Source organism: Engystomops pustulosus, chromosome 7 (genome assembly GCF_040894005.1).
Source record: "Engystomops pustulosus chromosome 7, aEngPut4.maternal, whole genome shotgun sequence".
NCBI classification, from domain to species: domain Eukaryota; kingdom Metazoa; phylum Chordata; class Amphibia; order Anura; family Leptodactylidae; genus Engystomops; species Engystomops pustulosus.
The window spans coordinates 39,632,665-39,650,989 of record NC_092417.1 but is presented as its reverse complement, the minus strand read 5'-3'; the positions used below and the strand labels follow the sequence as shown (position 1 = coordinate 39,650,989).

The window sequence follows — 18,325 nt, the reverse complement described above, 5'->3', positions numbered from 1 at the left end:
TCGCATGCAAGCCGCGCCGATGCGACACAACCCGATCGCGTGCACCAAAAACCCGGGGCAATTTGGCGCAAAACGGTAAAATTCTAAAAAACTCGGCGGAAAACCGCGATTCGGATCCTTAGTAAATGTGCCCCAATGTCTCATGGACCTTGCCTTTAAAGGGAACCAGTCACCATATTTTTCACAAATAGAGCTGGTGACAGGTTCCCATGGAGGTCTATTATGGAGGACAACCCCTTCTCCCCCATGACATCTGTATGCTCTAATAGGCCAAAAAATAGGGGAGTAAATTGCTTCCTTCTCCACTTACTAGACTCCTCTTATCCTTACTCCCTGATAAGAAGAGAGTCACAGGAGAGAGTCACAGCAACTAGGTTTACTCCTGCAAATTGCAGAAAGAAGATGCAGAGAGGTGATCTGCTAGAAAACACAGAAGATCAGAAATAGTATCACCCATTTAACTGTTATTCAAAGTCTGATGAAGGCTGAGGTGCTCTTTAAAGTATTGCATAAATTGCTATTCCTTGAAAATATCATGTTATTTATCTTCTGTTGCATCATAATCATCATCGGTGTGATTTTTTTGTGCAGGAGCAGGTCCCCCCTCCCACCATGTGCTAAAACTTCCTGCTGCTGTGATTTAACAGCAGGCAGAGGAAGGAGAGAAGTACTGAGGGGGAGACTGTGTAACAGCCTATGAAGCCACAGCACAGAGGGTCTCTGGTAACACCTATCCATGACCACTTGAGACTCACTAGCAATATTTGAAAATAAAAGTTGATTTTAGAATGGACAGAGGTCATTACAAATTTAAGAAGATTACTTCAGTCACGGTTCCTGGATCTATGCTTGCTTTTGCATAGTTTACATAGTTACATATAGTTTATACGGTTAAAAAAGACACATGTCCATCAAAATCAACCTGGGAAGGGATTGGATGAGGAAAGGTTTTAGGGGAAACAATTTTATATAACATAACCATCAATGTTTAATAATAATTCCTTTATTTATATAGCGCACACAGATTACACAGCACTACACAGAGTTTGCCAAATCAGTCCCTGTCCCCATGGGGGTCACAATCGAATCAACCTACCAGTATGTTTTTGGACTGTGGGAGGAAACCGGAGGAAGTTTAATGTAAGAAGGCATCTAGACCCTTCTTGAAGCTCTCTGTTGTCCCTACTGTGGCCAGCGCCAGAGGCAGGCTATTCCACAGATTGATGGTAGATTTCGGTTAAATCCATGTACTTGCCCCCTCAATAACCTCAATTTGAGGGATTTGATTTGAGACTACATAACTTTTTGCAAAAAAAAAACAATAGCCCTTTGGCCATCTCCATTTTCCACACTACCTGCATTGTCACATAGTACTATAGATTCAGGTTGACATACACCTGTCAGTAGACTATGACAGTCTTATCACTACAGATGATAATAACTCATTGTATTCTGGGTGATGATGATGGATTCTCATGCAAATATGAGTAGCTTGAAATTCCCCATAGCCCTGCAGGTTATTGCTCCTGTAGTGTTGACATATTATTAGGTAATTGTTACATATGCAGTTGCTTTATACATTGTGCTCTGTTCTGACCCCCATCCTCACAGTCAGGCAGGAGGAAGTGGCAGACAGGTTGGCATGGACTCCTGCCCTGATAGTGGCCCGGGCAGCACTTGAAGAGGTTAGCCCTGTGTCAGCACTGCGAGCTTGCGATGATTTATTGGCTGGCATTCTTCTTCTGTTATTTCAACCTCACCTTTTGTATCCCAGCCAGAAAGTCTATTAATAAATGATTAAAGCAGATTGTTAAGGAAACTGATCTGAAATATTTGGTTTGGCTGAAATCCAGCTAATTACAAGCTGCCTGTTTGCATCTGTCAGTGCAGGCTCACCTGGCTGTGGGGGATGCTGTCAATGTTACTGACCCCCAGCTACTGGCACAGCCAAAAGACAGGACCCTGATTAAATAATGTGCCGCAGAAAACTGAAAGAAAAAGTTAAACATGTAATGACAATTGTTAAAAGTTAATCCACTGCTTCATTTTGTAGTTTAATAACTCGAAACCGCAGCTTATGTTCCCTCAGGCTCATTGTTATAAAGTAGAAGTTTGTGCTCCGGAGCTTCACTTCCGAATGTAAATGATCATCTCTGACTATTGAGGAAGCTGCAGGCAGTTTTTGACTTTTTAGGAAGTTACTGGCAGGTTTTTTTTGGGTCATACAAAACATTTTAAGGGGTTGTCCCAAGGTTAAAGTGGACCTCCATGTTTATAATGGTTTTTCCCAAATTGTCCAATCTGATATCCAATTTCACAACCAGAAGAATGGCGCTCATATTGTGTTGCTCCCTGTTTTTTTATGTGTGTTATGGCTTTTATTCTGTTTCTGCCCTAAAGCACAGGCATTTACATAGTCCCATAGTTCCTATGATGCCTTATGTTCTCTCAGCAAGGAGCTTAGTCGAAAACCCAATATTATTCGGGCAAGCAAATCCAATGAGCTCTGCAGACTCTGTACATACAAGATATATGATTACTAGTCTGGCAGCTTTCATCACATGAAGAAGCATGTAGAAAGTATTTGAAACCAGCAGTGTTTCTGCCCTATAGCACAGGCAATTACATCCTTCCCATAGTTCCTATTATGCCTTATGTTCTCTCACGAAGGAGCTTAGTAGAAAACCCAATATGATTCAGATAAGAAAATCCAATGAGCTCTGCAGACTCAGTACATACAACATATATGATTACTAGCAGCTTTCATCACATGAAGAAGCATGGAGAAAGTATTTGAAACCAGCAGTGAAATAGTTACGTGAAGTGTATCGTCTGTACTGTTTAACAGCTTAACTGCTGTGGAGATAGTGTGGAGATTCTAGGGTAGGGTGATGCAGAGGAGTGAAGAGCGTTTAAGCTTAATTTGCAGGGAGAGATGTAGAAAGTTATGCAGAATCACAACCTTGGATGGTGGGACTAATGCGGAACAGCATAGACACCCTCTCACCTCTATTTTTGCTGGAGAGTTCTGCATCCACAATAGTGATGTGTCGCTCGCGAATGAGCCGGCTCACCTCAGTGAGCCGATGGCTCGCTTAACCGCTCCCCTTACCGGCTCACCACACCCTCTTTAACCCGATACAAAGTGGAGTGGCATAGGGTGAGTGGCTGAACAGTGGCTCCCTATTATATATTTAATAGGGAGCCGTTCAGGAGCCAGAAGAGCCGGCTCTTCTTAGTGAGCGGAGCCTAATGAGTCAGATCACTAAGAAGAGCGGTAATTTCCATCACTATTCCACAATTAAGCACAGACACAATGGTTTCTAGCTAGCTACACAGAGCAGAATCACATGGTCTCCCATTCCCTCCAGAGTGAGCAAGGTAATCAACACAAACTCGGGAGACAACACCTGCAGGGACAGGTTAACCTGAGAAGGATAGCAAAAAAAAACTGCCGAACATGGGTAATGGAAGTAAAGTAGTCTTACAAGGCAAATTAGTCTTACAAGATGTGTGGGGAAAAAGAAACGTTATTATTAGAGGAATAATTGAAATGTTATACCCTACCCATATAAAAGGTGATAACCTACTTTCTAGTGGGACCTATTGCTGGGACTCGGAGCAATATTGAAGACTCTGAAAAGTATGATTGTTACATTATAAATGGTAGAGGAAATAAGTATGTTAAAAAGGGGTTGTCTCTTTTGCGAATTACCCTATTTTGTAAAATACGAATGGTGGCCAACTACTCATGTTCCTCTCAATAAGAATGGAAAGTGAAGTCTGCAGGGAAACCCAGTGCCAGGGTCCCTCTGTCACCAGTATGGTTATATATTTTTGGAGCACCCAGTGTGTAATACTTGATCTCACCTGTGGTGGTGCTGCAGGGAAATTGAACACTTGATCTGAATTCTCTCATAGAGTACAACTGATTACAGGAGGTCTCAACAGAGGACATTTTTGTCAAAGTGGATAGTCACCTCTTGAACACTTGAAGGGACTTTCCATTGCTGACAAGTGATGATCCTTCACCATCCCTTGATGCATTGTCTTGTAGTCTGGGTGAAGTGGAAGGAATAACAGCTGTTATCAGTTATCAGCAATGTAATGGGATACTGCAGAGGAAAGAATGTCGTCTGCTCTGATTTACCTCTAAATGACAGCATTTTACTTGTCTAAAGGATCATTTTTCACCCAAACAAGGCCAGAGTGTTTTATGTGTTCATTGTAGTGCATTTTACCTGGCCTTTCAGGAATCATTTACATGTAAAAATGTAGTTTTTGAGTATGACCCTCATACATATACAGCATATATAGTGTCATATGCTTTAAAGGTCATTGTACAAGGAGGGGAGGATATAAGCTGTGACATCTATTGTCAGTAATGATGGGTCAGTGCTATCTATATAGAGGTCATTATACAGGGAGGTGGAGGAGGAGATAAGCTGTGACATCATCAATTGTCACTAATGATGTAATGATGGGTCAGTGTTATCTACATAGAGGTCATTATACAGGGAGGGGGAGGAGATAAGCTGTGACATCATCTATTGTCAGTAGGGATGTAATGATGGGTCAGTGTTGTGTATATATATATAGTTCATTGTACAGGGAGGGGGAGGAGATAAGCTGTGACATCATCTATGGTCAGTAGTGATGTAATGATGGGTCAGTGTTATCTATATAGAGGTCATTGTACAGGGAGGGGGAGGAGATAAGCTGTGACATCATCTATTGTCAGTAGTAATGTAATGATGGGTCAGTGTTATCTATATAGAGGTCATTGTACAGGGAGGGGGAGGAGATAAGCTGTGACATCATCTATTGTCAGTAGTGATGTAATGATGGGTCAGTGTTTTCTATATAGAGGTCATTGTACAGGGAGGGGGAAGAGATAAGCAGTGACATCATCTAATGTCAGTAGTGATGTAATGATGGGTCAGTGCTATCTATATAGAGGTCATTGTACAGGGAGGGGGGAGGAGATAAGCTGTGACATCATCTATTGTCAGTAGTGATGTAATGATGGGTCAGTGCTATCTATATAGAGGTCATTGTACAGGGAGGGGGAGGAGATAAGCTGTGACATCATCTATTGTCAGTAGTGATGTAATGATGGGTCAGTGCTATCTATATAGAGGTCATTGTACAGGGGGGGAGGAGATAACCTGTGACATAATAGCTTTAACATAAAATTCTGGTTTAAAGTTAATTTGGTGGTTCTACATTTCTGGCTCACACATTTGTAATTCAGTAGTTTCATTGTGGATTACCTTCATAATCATCAAAATAAACCAGGGACACTTACCCATAGATCCAGGCACCATGACTTTGGTGATCTTCATATATTTATTATCCATGTCCTCTTTCCTTCTAAAATCTACATTTAAAATTATTTTTATGAGCCTTGGCGCTTAGCCCCTCTGTGATCTGGCTTTACAGACCGTTACACTGTCTCAACCTTCCCCCTGCTCCCTCAGCACTGACATTACAGCAGAAAGTGATCACTGCGCAAGTACTGAGGGAGCAAGTGGGAGGGTAACACTGTAAAGCCAGATCATAGAAGAGCTAGGGTAGTCCCTCCGGCTCATTAGAATAATTTAAAAAGTTGATTTTAGAAGGAAGGAGACCATGGATAACAAATCTAAGAATATTACCACAGTTACGGTGCCTGGATCTATGAGTGTCCCTGGATTATCATGATGGATTCTGATGGTGGATTTCCTTTAATTGTTTTGAAATGCAAAAGAACGTTACAATTGCTAGAAAACATTAATTATTATAAAGTTTTTTTTTCCATATAACTTTATATTTGTCTCTATCTTTGACAGGCTTGGTGGAAATTTGCTTGATGCACCCCCTAGACGTGGTAAAAACACGGTAAGTCTAGTCGTCAGGATAGTGGTGAGCGCAACCAGCATAATACAACATTTCGTACAGATCAATTATATCTCCCTATATTATTGTAACTCTGAATTTAAACACATCATTCGGCAAATTGGAAATATAGTCTAATCTTCAGGCACAAAGTTGTAGAGCAAAAGGAGCTAAAACTATTTACTATAACTTGTAGAATTTTCATTCTGATTACCCGGAGCAAATGAGTCCAGTGGGTAGTCCTACTATACTAGGACAGATTTAGTAATAGTGTCTGAAAAAAAAGTTTGAGGGACTTTGAGTTCTGTCTAAGGGACTCCCATATTGTGCAATGTGTTCAGTCTGTAAGATGAGACAAACATACAGGTCCGGTTCCACAGACTGAGTATGTTTGTGTCCAGCTAACCGAGGCCCCTCCCCCCCCCAAGAGCCCTTCAGGCTCATTAGCATAATTTTAAAAGTTGATTTTTAGAAGGGAGGACACCATGTATAACAAATATAATGAGATTATCGAAGTCATGGTGCCTGTATCTATGAGTAACTGCCTCTGATAGATTTTGATGGTAGGATTCCTTAAATTTTTACATCCTTAAGTTTTTTACATATTGACACATTTTATGGTGTATTTTTTTTTTAAGCTATGCTTGTTTTCCCGAAAAGACTCCCTTTCTGCCAAGCTGCACCCTTTTTGTTGTACAAGTCATAGAATTGTCTTAAATCTGTCAAAAACTCTCAAAGGAAACCTACTAGGAGGAATAGAAATAGATCTGATGGTAGATTCCTCCTGCTTGCCTCTGCCCTAATCTGTAATTTAACCCCTTATCCACCAGACCCTTTTTCACTTTGTGTTTCCATTTTTCACTTCCCACCTTCAAAAATCTATAACCTTTTTTTCTACATAAAAAGTTACATGATAGCTTATTTTCTGCGTAACAAATTGCACTTCATAGTGATGGTATTTAACCCCTTCCCGACATTTGACGTACTATTACTGCATGGCGGGAGGTGCGTTCCCGCAAAATGCAGTAATAGTACGTCAGGCTTCTTGCGCCGGCTCCTGAACGGAGCCGGCGCCAGAAGCTGCGGGTGTCGGCTATATATTATAGCCGACACCTGCCTCTAACACCTGCGATCGGAGATTTCTCCGATCGCGGGTGTTAACCCCTAACACGCCGCGGTCGCGCTGACCGCGGCGTGTCAGGGGCATTTTCGCTGGAATCGGACCCCCTCCCCCCCCCCGCGGTGCTTACCGCTGCGATCCTCCTTCCTGTAGCAGCATGCTCAGTGTGTCACATAATACAGTGTAATACATCTGTATTACACTGTATTAGGTGAAGAATAGCTTGAACAAGTGATCAATGGATCACTTGTTCAAGCTAACCTGTAAAAGTAAAGAAAAAAGGTAAAAAAACACTAGTAACACACTTTTGAATAAAAATAATTAATTAAATAAAGTTAAAGTCCCCCTAAACACAAACATTCCCTATACACATCTAATAAAGTGAAAAAACCTGAAAATTTCCAAAATACCCCACATATTTGGTATCGCCGCGTCCGTAACAATCTGTACAATAAGTCAGAAACATTATTGGACCCGTACGGTGAACGCCGTAATAACAAAACGCGAAAAACTCGCCAAAAATGTAAATTTTCATAAAATTACTTCACAAAAATGTTCCAAAAAGTGATCAAAAAAAAGTTATGTGCACCAAAATGGTACCACTGAAAAGGACAACTCAACACGTAAAAAATAAGCCCTAAACTAGCACTGTCAACAAAAAAATATTAAAGTTATATCTCCGAAAAGATGGCGATGCAAAAACAAAGGAGATTTTCCTTATATTTGTTTTTTTCCTGTAAAATATATAAAAAACTATATAAATGAGGTATCACCGTAATCGTAGTGATCTAGAGAATAAAAATATTATAGTATTTTTAGTGTATGGTGTACGACCCCCAAAATATACAAAAAAAAGGAACCCAAAATTGACAATTTTCTTTTCCTCCATACATTAAAGAGTTAATAAAATCTCAACAAAAAGCTACAGACTCACTAAAATGAAGTATTTGTAAAGTTCATCTCATGTCGCAAAAAATAAGCCCTTATATGTCCAAATTGCCAAAAAAATAAAGATTGTATAGCCATTATAAAGTGACAATGCATAATCTGCTCTGAATGGCGCAGCTCCCCCCTCAATGCCCTGGCGTGTGCCCATACAGCAGTCACCACCACATATGGGGTATTACTATACACGGGAGAGATTGGGTATCAAATTTTGTGGAGCGTTTTGGTATTTTATCCACTGAGAATTTGTACATTTTATGAAAAACACATTAATTTAGTAAAAAAAAAAAAAATTCAAAATTGCATCCGATTTTGTTTTAACCCCTGTAAACCAATTAAAGGGTTAACAAACTTCATAAAAGTTGTTTTACGTATGTTGAGGGGTATAGTTTCTATAATGGGGTAATTTATGGGGTTTTACTTTTATTTATGTCTCTCAAAGTGACTTGAAACCTGAGCAGGTCCCTCAATAGCAGGATTTTGCTTTTTTTATGAAAATGTGAAAAATCGCACCTAACGTTCAAAGCCCCATAACATCCTACAAAAATGATAGTATGTATAAAAAACCACGGAGGTATAAAGTAGACATTTGGTGAATGTTAGTTATTATGTTTTATGGTGTTATGACTCATGTGTGGAAAAAGTAAAACATTTTGAATTTCGAAATTGAGAATTTTTCCAAATTTTCACCAAATATCTGATTTTCTCATAAATAAATGCAAAACATACAACCAAAATTTTGTAACTAACATGAAGTACAATGTGTCACGAGAAAACAATTTCAAAATCACTTGGATATGTTAAAGCGTTTCGAAGTTATAACCACTTATAGTGACACAGGGCAGATTTGAAAAAATGGGCCGTGTCAGGAAGGTGAAAAGTGGCTTCAGCGTTAAGGGGTTAATATTCCATGGCGTGTACTGGGAAGCGAGAAAAAAATTCCAAATGCAGTGAAATTGGTTGAAAAAAAGCATTTGCAATGAATTTGTGGGCTTGGATTTTACGGCTTTTACTCTGCGACCCAAATAACGTGTCCTTTATTCTGTGGGTTTGGCTACAATCACAGGGATACCAGATTTATACAGGTTTTATAATGTTTTCATATAAATAAAGGAATTATTAATTACATTGGCAAAAATGAAAACCTTGTGTACAAAAAAAAAACTCCATTTTGCCATCTTCTGGCGCTAATAACGTTTTCATACTTCACTGTACGGAGCTGTGGGTGGTGTCATTTTTTTTCAAATTATGAATGGCTTTTCCAATGCTACCATTTTGTGGCCTTTCGATCACTTTTCATTACATTTTTTATTATATGTCGGAAAAAGTGGCATTTTCTTCTTTGGGCGCTATTTTCTGTTACGAGATTGAACGCCGGGAATAACCGTTATTTCATTTTGATAGATTTGACATTTTGGGAGGGGGGATACTAACATGTTTATGATTTTTAATGTTCATTTATATTTATATCAGTTCTAGGGAACTGGGGTGATTAGAATTTTTAGGTTTTATTTTATTTTTTTAAATTATTTTACTAGTATTACCCGCAGGTCCTTGCTGAAATATGCTGAGTATATTGCTTTTTAATTGCAGCCTACCTCTGTAATACAGATGGTCAAATGAGAAGCCTGGAAGTGATGGAGTGGCTCTTGGCTGTTATGGCAACTAATCAGTACCGCCACCTTCCCAATGTACCCAACTAGGCCACCTAACCAGTTAACTGCTGCGATCGGCGGGGTCGGCGCCAGCACTGGGCATATCCAGGCAAGTTCCGGGGCCCAGAGCTGCTGGAGGGGCCCACATTAGGCTGTACATAAAGAATCCATGGGGGTGAGGCTTTATATAAAACAACCATGAGGGAGTTGACTAGGGAATATTTTCTTAGTTTCTGAATTTTTTATGCCGCCACAGAAGTGTACTGCAAAAGGGCCCACTGAGGCTCCGTCACCCAGGGGCCTACTGTTACCTGAAGCCGACCCTGGCAATCTGTATTAAGAGCTGACACAGCAGTTAAAGAGGACCTGTCACTCCATTTATCGGCACTAGGAGCTGCTTACTAAACTAAGCAGCTCCTAGTGCTTGAACAAACGCCGCAGTGTTTGCGTGATAGCGTTACCGGAAACCTCCGGTAACGCTATCTAACACTGCGGCAGGGTATAGTGTAATTGTCAGACAGCTCGCAAAGCTGTCCGACGTATTCATTAAGGGGCGGGGTTGGGGCGTGACTAGGGGTGGTGACTGCCGCCTAGCGCGCGGCAGTCAATGCCGGCCTATGGAGCAAGCAGGGCGGTCCGGGGTAGAGGCAGCGCCTCGGACCGCCCCCTCATGAATACATCGGACAGCTTTGCAAGCTGTCCGATTATTACACTGTACCCCGCCGCAGTGTTTGATAGCGTTACCGGAGGTTTCTGTTAACGCTATAACTGTAACACTGCGGCGTTTGATCAAGCACCAGGAGCTGCTTACTTTAGTAGTGCCGATAAATGGGGTGACAGGTCCTCTTTAACTGTATAATACATGAATGGAGACGGCTCATCTTGTGAATCCTTTCCATAAAGTTATATTGTGGTGCAGCTAAAGGTTAAAAAACTTGTATGTAAATAATTAAAACCAAAAAATGACTTAATTGTTCCCTGGAAGGATTGTAGACCAGGATAATAACATGTCAGCCATAGGCCACATAATCTACAAGATCATTGACACCACGTGACATAGCCACAAAAAAAACATGGAGATAAATCACCCCTCTGCTTGTGTGCGGTGTATGGAGGGGTCTTCTACCGCACTTATGTTGTTTAACCTGGCGCTGATTTCCTCACCATAGGAGACAAGGTTCTCGTATCTACCGAGGTCGGTTTAGATTGTGAAGTAGTAAGATTACCCGGGATTAATACAGAATTACAGTATAAAAGAACGATCAGCTCTGACAGATCGCAGCCTAAGGGATTATTCAGGTCCGGACTCCACCCGATTATTCTTCATCATAAGAGGACAGCTTGGTTGAAATCTCTGACATGAGGGTGATTGATTCATTTTCTGTGGATGAAGTGAAGCAGAGGTCAGTGCAGTGCGACTCGTACAATGGCGGGGAAAGTAGTTTAGGCCATTCTTGCTCTGCAATGTACTTCATCCAATGTCACATTTGATAGACTGCGGGTAATGGGGAGAGGTTGACGTTGCATTTGTCAATAGGGTGTAGCAGTCAAGTCGGTGTACACATGGCTGATTCATACAACACTTGTCATTGTCATTTACCATTACATTGTCTGATTTGGAAATCTAAATGTATTTGTTATATAGGTACGGTGCATAGAGCAACGGGATATGAAATAAAAATGCACCACAATTCTGTAGAAAGTCTGAAATATCTGCTTCATATGCAGTGTACTTTTTCCTTCTCCAAAGAGAGAGTGACTTCGAGGTTAAAGGGGTTGTACCAACTATTTTGATTATCCTCTATCCACACAGGATTGGTAATGGTAGGGGTCCGACTGCTGGGACCTTCACTAGAATGGGACCCCCAGCAATCCAGAGAATAGTGGTCCCATTCTTACTAATGGGTGGAGCAGCAAGATCTGCTGTATTCAATAGGATGGGTTTGTCGGATATTGCTGAATACAATGCTCAGCAGGAGCGTTACTACAGTGGTAGAAGCTGCTATGGGGCCCGCAGTGTCAGAGGGCCCCGGCATCCAACCTGACACTATAAAGAATGGAGGATGTGCACCATTATATACATATTACGCTTCACATGTATATAACAGTGCACATCTTCCACAGTATACAGCATGAATCAGCAACTCAGATAATAAATATTAAGGAAGAGGGAGGGGAAAGCAGAACGACAGGACTAGGGATCTCTCATCTCATGTACTTCCCCCCCATGTGATCAACAGCTACTGGAACAGATCTGTGTGAGGCTACTTTCAGTCGACCGTTGGGGAATGTATATATGGGCGCCGTATATACGCCCCCATAGGCCGGCAATGGCCGTATGGCGGGGTATGGTGCAGAACACGAGTGGCATTGTACCGTTCCGTACCCGGGAAAACATAGGACATGTCCTATCTATACCTGTATTATGGCGCCATGCGTCTTATATCTATATGGAGAGCGGTGGGGGCGAGCTGCACGGCACGGCGGGCACACAATCATCTGAATGTAGCTTAAGTGTGTAAATGTGTATATTTTCTGAGGGGGTAGGGAAGGCCCCATTCAGAAATCTGCTATGGGTCCCTACCTCTCCTAGTTACACCCCTGGTGCCCAGGTATCCAAGCAATCACCTTCAGTGTCTATGACAGTGCTGGAGAAACCTGAGCAATTTCTGTGAGAAAGGGATCCCTATTATCCGGATTGCCAGGAGTCCCATTCTCATGGTCGTACAGAGCTGCTCCCATGTGTCATCATAACCGGGTGTTTTGTAAGGAAATCTGTGGCCGGATTGCAGAGAAATCTTCATTCTTGGAAGGAAAACAAACAATTCAATTGTCAATTCTGATAAAATTTTCTGTGCACCATGGGTGTTGTCCATACACTTAAGATCGCTGTTGTATGTAGGCCCAGTTGCCTGGCCGCTATTCCTCCTTACCCATATCCTGGTACCTATACACTCCTGGCTTGGCCGCGCACTCATATGGTCAGAATTTTAAAGTATGGAGAAAGCCACCGACCCAAATCTTCTGCTTCTGACATTTCTTTCTTAAGAACAAAAGGATTGGACATGTTGAATTCCAACATGCCTGCCATCTGTCATTAGTGGAGATTCACCAGGGACTGGAAGCCATTGTAGATCACTGCTATAATATACATAGACATATATCAGTTGCTTTCCTAGGTGGATAATGGGTATGTGACTGGCGGCCACGTGATCTGTGAAGCATTTAGCTGCCATGTCCTGTCAGTCATTTTTATGGGATGACTTTTGTCTTTGTACATTAAGCGCTTGCATGGAGTCATATGAATACACATGTAATGGTAAGTGTCATTGCAGAGTTATTCCAGCACTTGCTGATGGCTCTCTGTCTGACATACACACACAAAAGCTGCTGTCACTTCCCCTGAGACGTCTTGTAGAAGGCAAACCCACAGGAATGTGTCCTGATCACAGGAGGTTCAGCACCTGAACACTTCACGTAAGAGGATTTATTCCTATTAACGACTCAGACAAAAGTAAATTGTAATATACCGCAAGTAAGAAACTGTGCTGCTAATGTCTATGGACTCCACTTGTGTGAAGGAGACTGAGCTGCTCTGCGTATGGTAACAGTGATAGTTTTTATGGTAGCAGTGATGGTTTTTAAATCATGTTTTTATGTTATATTTACATTTTTTAATTTAAATGGCTTATCATTAAACTATGAATAAGACAATATCATGCATTATTTTGTTGTCATGCATGTCCACAGCTGCTATTATTCCTCTTAGATTCTGCTCTGCAGCTGCCCTTCAGCTCAGCTATGATAGGACAAGGTTGTTATCTGTGACTGTAGTTCACAGCTGGAGCTTTCAGGAGGAGGGTGTATGAAATAGTCTGAGCTTATATCAGATTGAGGATGAAGAGCTGACTTCTAAAACAGCAAGTACACAGTTTTATATAGTACACAAATTTAAACTACTATTGGTAGAAAAGTTGTGTTCAGACCCAATCATCATTAGATGCTATATATGGAGGCTTTGTAGTAAGCACTTTAATTCAACTTTTTAAGTGAAGGTCTATCTCATATACTCGTGCTATGACCTAGTAGGAATCCGAGTCTTCCGCCACCAGTTCCTCTATCCTCTGAATGAACCAGAGTTCCTGAACCCGCTCAACCCAAGTAGAGGGCTGGGGGCTCCTCTAGTGTTGGGGAATTACCGCATGCGCCACTGCTAAAAAGCAGCGCAGCAGGGGGGAGATGGAGATGGGTAGAACCGACAACAGAGCCATCTGAGAGGAGGCAGAAATCGATTTACCTGTGACGTGGAGAAGATTCTGTGAACTTATTGCAGGTAGCGGTACCAGTGGGACAATAGCTTGTGGAAGTAGAGGAAAGCCTTTTTCCATTCCTCGTCGAAGATTTAAGAGGGCTTCTACCACAGTGGGTTCAGACCAGACGTACGATTTCTCTGGATCCCTTTAAACTATAAGAGGTCAGTTGTCTATATTCCTACTAGGACAACGTGAGATCAGGTTGAGAAACCTGGAATACCTCAAGGAACAGAATAGTAGTGCCATCCATTATCCTGTCTATAAGGATGTTATAGAACATAAGTCTGCCTACCCACGTTGGAAAAGCACGATTTGTAAGTCTGAAACCTGTGAATAATAGCACATTGGTCATTTTTCAACTGGTGGTTCAGGTCCCTAACCTGAGGTAAATAAGCAGCAGTGGATCTAGGATGGATAAGTCTGGCAATCCCTTTGCGCAAATTGGCCATGCAAACCAAATCTTTGAGTAAATTATCTTTCAAACACCACCGCCAGAGTGAGGAGCAAGGTCCAGGGTCCATCTGTCAAGGTATCCATGGGAATGTTAAAATGTCCCTCTAGGACCGTGAGGCCTTTCATAAATTCCCAACGACTACCCAAGATTATACAGCCCTCCCGTATTTGGGCAAATACAGAGAGGCCAGAGTAAGCAAATTACCCCAGAGTCTGACCTTCAAAAAGACTAATCTGGCCCCGGGGTCGATCCTAGGGTCCATGATTTCATGATGAAGCCGTTTGTGGATGGTAATAGACACCCCCTTGGGACATGGCCTTGGGATTTGTGCTATGGAACCAGGAGGTGTAATACCTGTCCCTCATGTCGGGAACATGTGCGGGGCCCATAATTTAAGCATACAATAGAGAATCAGGTGAGAAGGGAGAAAGAGAAGGGGAAGATGAAAAAGAAACCCCATGAAGGTCAAAGTAGAAGAGAAGCAAACTAGTAAACAGCAGACCGGCCAGCTGAACGCAGATAGCGTTCCCTTAACCCTTTCCCTGCCAAGGACATATATCATATTTTCTCACAGGGTGGCATCTGTGTGGCCCAAGACCTATCCTCTCTTCAGAGGCTATAACTCCAGATCTGTAGCACCTAGAATCTCACTCCTTTTTTTCCTCTGAAAGAGGAATTGTGTTTCTAGGAGAATTTTGGGTGTGATTTTTATATATTAAAAAATCACTCTCAATGGCACTTCAAGAGTTAATAATTTGAATTTTTCATGTAATTTTTGCATTTTATCACTGTTTGCTGCAAAGCTACATTAAGGTGGTAGTGTGTATGAATTGGAAAGTTATTTTGTATACATGGTATTCTGTGATTTCTGAAAAAATTATGATTTTGACTGAATAGGAGCTTTTTACTTTGTGCATGATTATTTTTAAACATGTTGCATGGTTTATGTTTTAGCAATCTTGGAAGTGTAAATTCTTGTTGATGATGAGTATACAAACTCTTTTTAATGCAATTTTGAAAATAGGGCAAATGTCTGCTTTCAGGAAATATATGGTTTGTTGGTGTTTAGTATAATTCTTTATGCTGTAATATTGGTTTTATTTTAAAACGTCAAAATTGTAAAATTTGGTCTGGCCAATAACGCGAAAAAATTTTCCAGAAATGCCTGGCTTTTAAGTCCTCTCCATATTCGCTAAAATTATCTTCCTCTGTTTTTATGATATGCAAATGAGTAGACCGAGTCAATTCTGAAGTGAAGAGTCACACCAGGCTACTAGTCAACTCTGCCTCCTTCTTTTGATTGACATCTCAGTGTCTTTTCAGCTCTTAGCTTGAGCAAACAGGAAGTCCTCTCCTTGTCTACTTCCTGTCTTTATCGGAATGCTGCCCCTCTCACAGCATAGAGAATATTACAGTGAGCACTATGTGTGAAACTGCAGGTCTTGTCACTATTTCACGTACCCCATGATGGGTGGGGCCAACATAGACAAAGGTAGAAAAGGTTTAGGGAGCAGTTTTACTGGTGGGAGGAGCCAGATTTAAGTTTGGCGGCCTGCTCTGCACTTTTCAACAGAGGAACTGAGTGGGGTGAGTAAGGTTTAGGGTGCCTGCTCTTGATGACAGGTTCCCTTTAAAGGCATGAATAGATGCATGAAAAAAAATTCAATTCCAGCCAACAAAGAGAAAATATAGAAGGGGGGAAGGAAGATAAGAGGGAGAGATACAAAATGAATACCATCAGCTCTACAAATCTACAAGCTAAGTCTTATATGAATGTAAATATATAAATTTGTAAATCGGCAAATGTTGATCCTTGGCAAGTAGTTTACTGCATTAGGCATCTAGTGCCACACTGGGCGCTGATACCTTAAATACAGAGCGCCCCTTACATCATCGGCACGGAAAATAAACAGCACAACTGCTGACTGAAGATCCCCAGGCACATACGCTCTCCACTTTCTGGAGAAGTTTTCTTTTTTCCTGTTTGGTTTGGTTCAGTAAACAGCCAGGCCTGGAGAAAATTGGTTCCTTTGCGTGACAGGACCCTAGGCCATGATGTGTGGGAGACATAAAGAACACAATACTCATTGATATTCATGGGACGTATGATGATCCTTGGAAGTTTACAGATGGAGGCTATAGCACTAGGACCATGTATGGAGCAGAAGGATGACATTCAGGTTCCTAGATTCCCATACCGGGAGATTTCATCACGGCCCCTCATGTTATTCATAAATAAGATGTCAACACGTTGGCGAAAATCAATGCTTTCCATTCCGTCATACTATAACAGATAAACATTTGATAGCTGTGGGTCCAACAGCAGGATCCTAAATTAATCAGACACGTATCCCCCTTTACTGTAAATTGGGAATAATACCATCTATAGGACAACCCCTTTAACCCCTTAGCGCTCTGCGCCGTAGCTGTACTGCGCTGAGTCCCGCGAATAGCGCTCAGCGCAGTACAGCTACTGCGCAGAGACGATGCCGGTTCAGCGCTGTATAGCAGCCGAACCGGCATCGTTAGCCGCGGGATTTCAACGGTAATCTACCGTTGACATCCCCGGCTAACACCCGCGGTCGGAGTGGGCTCCGATCGCGGGTGTTTAACCCGTTAAATGCCGCGGTCAACGCGACCACGGCATTTAACATGCCTTCTGGGGGTCTTTACCCCACGATCGGCCCCCCCGCACCGTTTTCGGGGGGGGCCGATCGCTGTTTTGGCACCTCTGGGGTCTGATCGGGACCCCAGAGAAGCCTGGAGGGTTTACCTTTAAGATGGCGTCTGTGACGTCATCTTAAAGGCAAAGTGTCAGCCTATGCATCTGCATAGGCTGGCACTGATAATACCCTGCAATACATTAGTATTGCAGAGTATTATCAAGAACAAGCAATCAGATGATTGTTTGTTCATATCCCATGGTGGATCATGTAAAAAAATGTAAAAAAAATGTTTTTCAATAAAAAATTACTTTATAAATCACTAAAAATGCCCATAAACCCCAAAACACATAAAGAGACATATAACACTCAAAAAAGTCTAAATCATAACACAAACCCCACATATATAGTATCACCGCGTCCGTAACAATCCATAGAATAAAACTAAATAACTATTGAACCCATATGATGAACGCCGTAAAAAAAAAACGTTAAAAACCCGCCAAAAATTATGATTTTTACCTATTATATCCCACTAAAAATGCAATAAAAAGTGATCAACAAAACATATGTACTCCAGAATGATATTGTTGCAAAGAACAACATGTCCCGCAAAAATCAAGCCATCAACCAGCTCTGTAGCCAAAAACGTAACAATGTTATGCCACTTGGAAGACGGCGATGCAAAAATGATAGATTTTTCCCCACATTAGGGTTTTATTTGGCAAATTTAGTAAAACATAAGAAAAAATATTCATGTCTGGTATCCCCGTAATCGTATCGACCCATAGAATAAAGATAACAGGATTATTAGGCTATACGGTGAACACAAAAAAAAAAGTAAAAAATCCAGTACAGAATTGATGCTTTTCTACTCATGACCTCAAAAAAAGTTCCAAAATTTTCAACAATAGGTGATACCAACCCCAAAATGGTAACACTGGAAAAAGCATCTCGTCCCGCAAAAAAAATGCCGTCACATGGCCCAAATAACGGAAAAGCGAAAATGTTATAGCCTTCAAAAGGGGGCAACCAGAAAACTAAAATCCTGGCAGCTGCAGGGTGCTCCTTCCCTTCTGCGCCTTGCTGTGCCCCCATAACACAAGTAATGTCCACATGTGGGGGGTCGCTGCACTCAGGAGAAATTGTAGAACAAATTTTATGGTGAGTTTTCTCTTTTTATCTTTTGGAAATGTGTAAATTTTAGGGCTAAATGAACGTATAACCGACAAAATTTGACCATTCTAAATTTCACCGCCATTTTGATTCAATTACTATGAAGATCTCAAGGGGTTAAC

General features: G+C 41.5%; 1 protein-coding gene across 2 annotated transcripts in view; it reads left to right on the top strand.

Moving 5' to 3' along the window:
* SLC25A21 (solute carrier family 25 member 21) overlaps nt 1-18,325 on the top strand; it is a 206,144-nt gene that overhangs the window by 102,506 nt on the left and 85,313 nt on the right. For both annotated transcript variants that reach the window (XM_072115548.1, XM_072115547.1), the window contains exon 3: nt 5,832-5,880. In XM_072115548.1, coding sequence (XP_071971649.1) covers nt 5,832-5,880 — 49 coding nt within the window. The remainder of the gene's footprint in view (nt 1-5,831; nt 5,881-18,325) is intronic.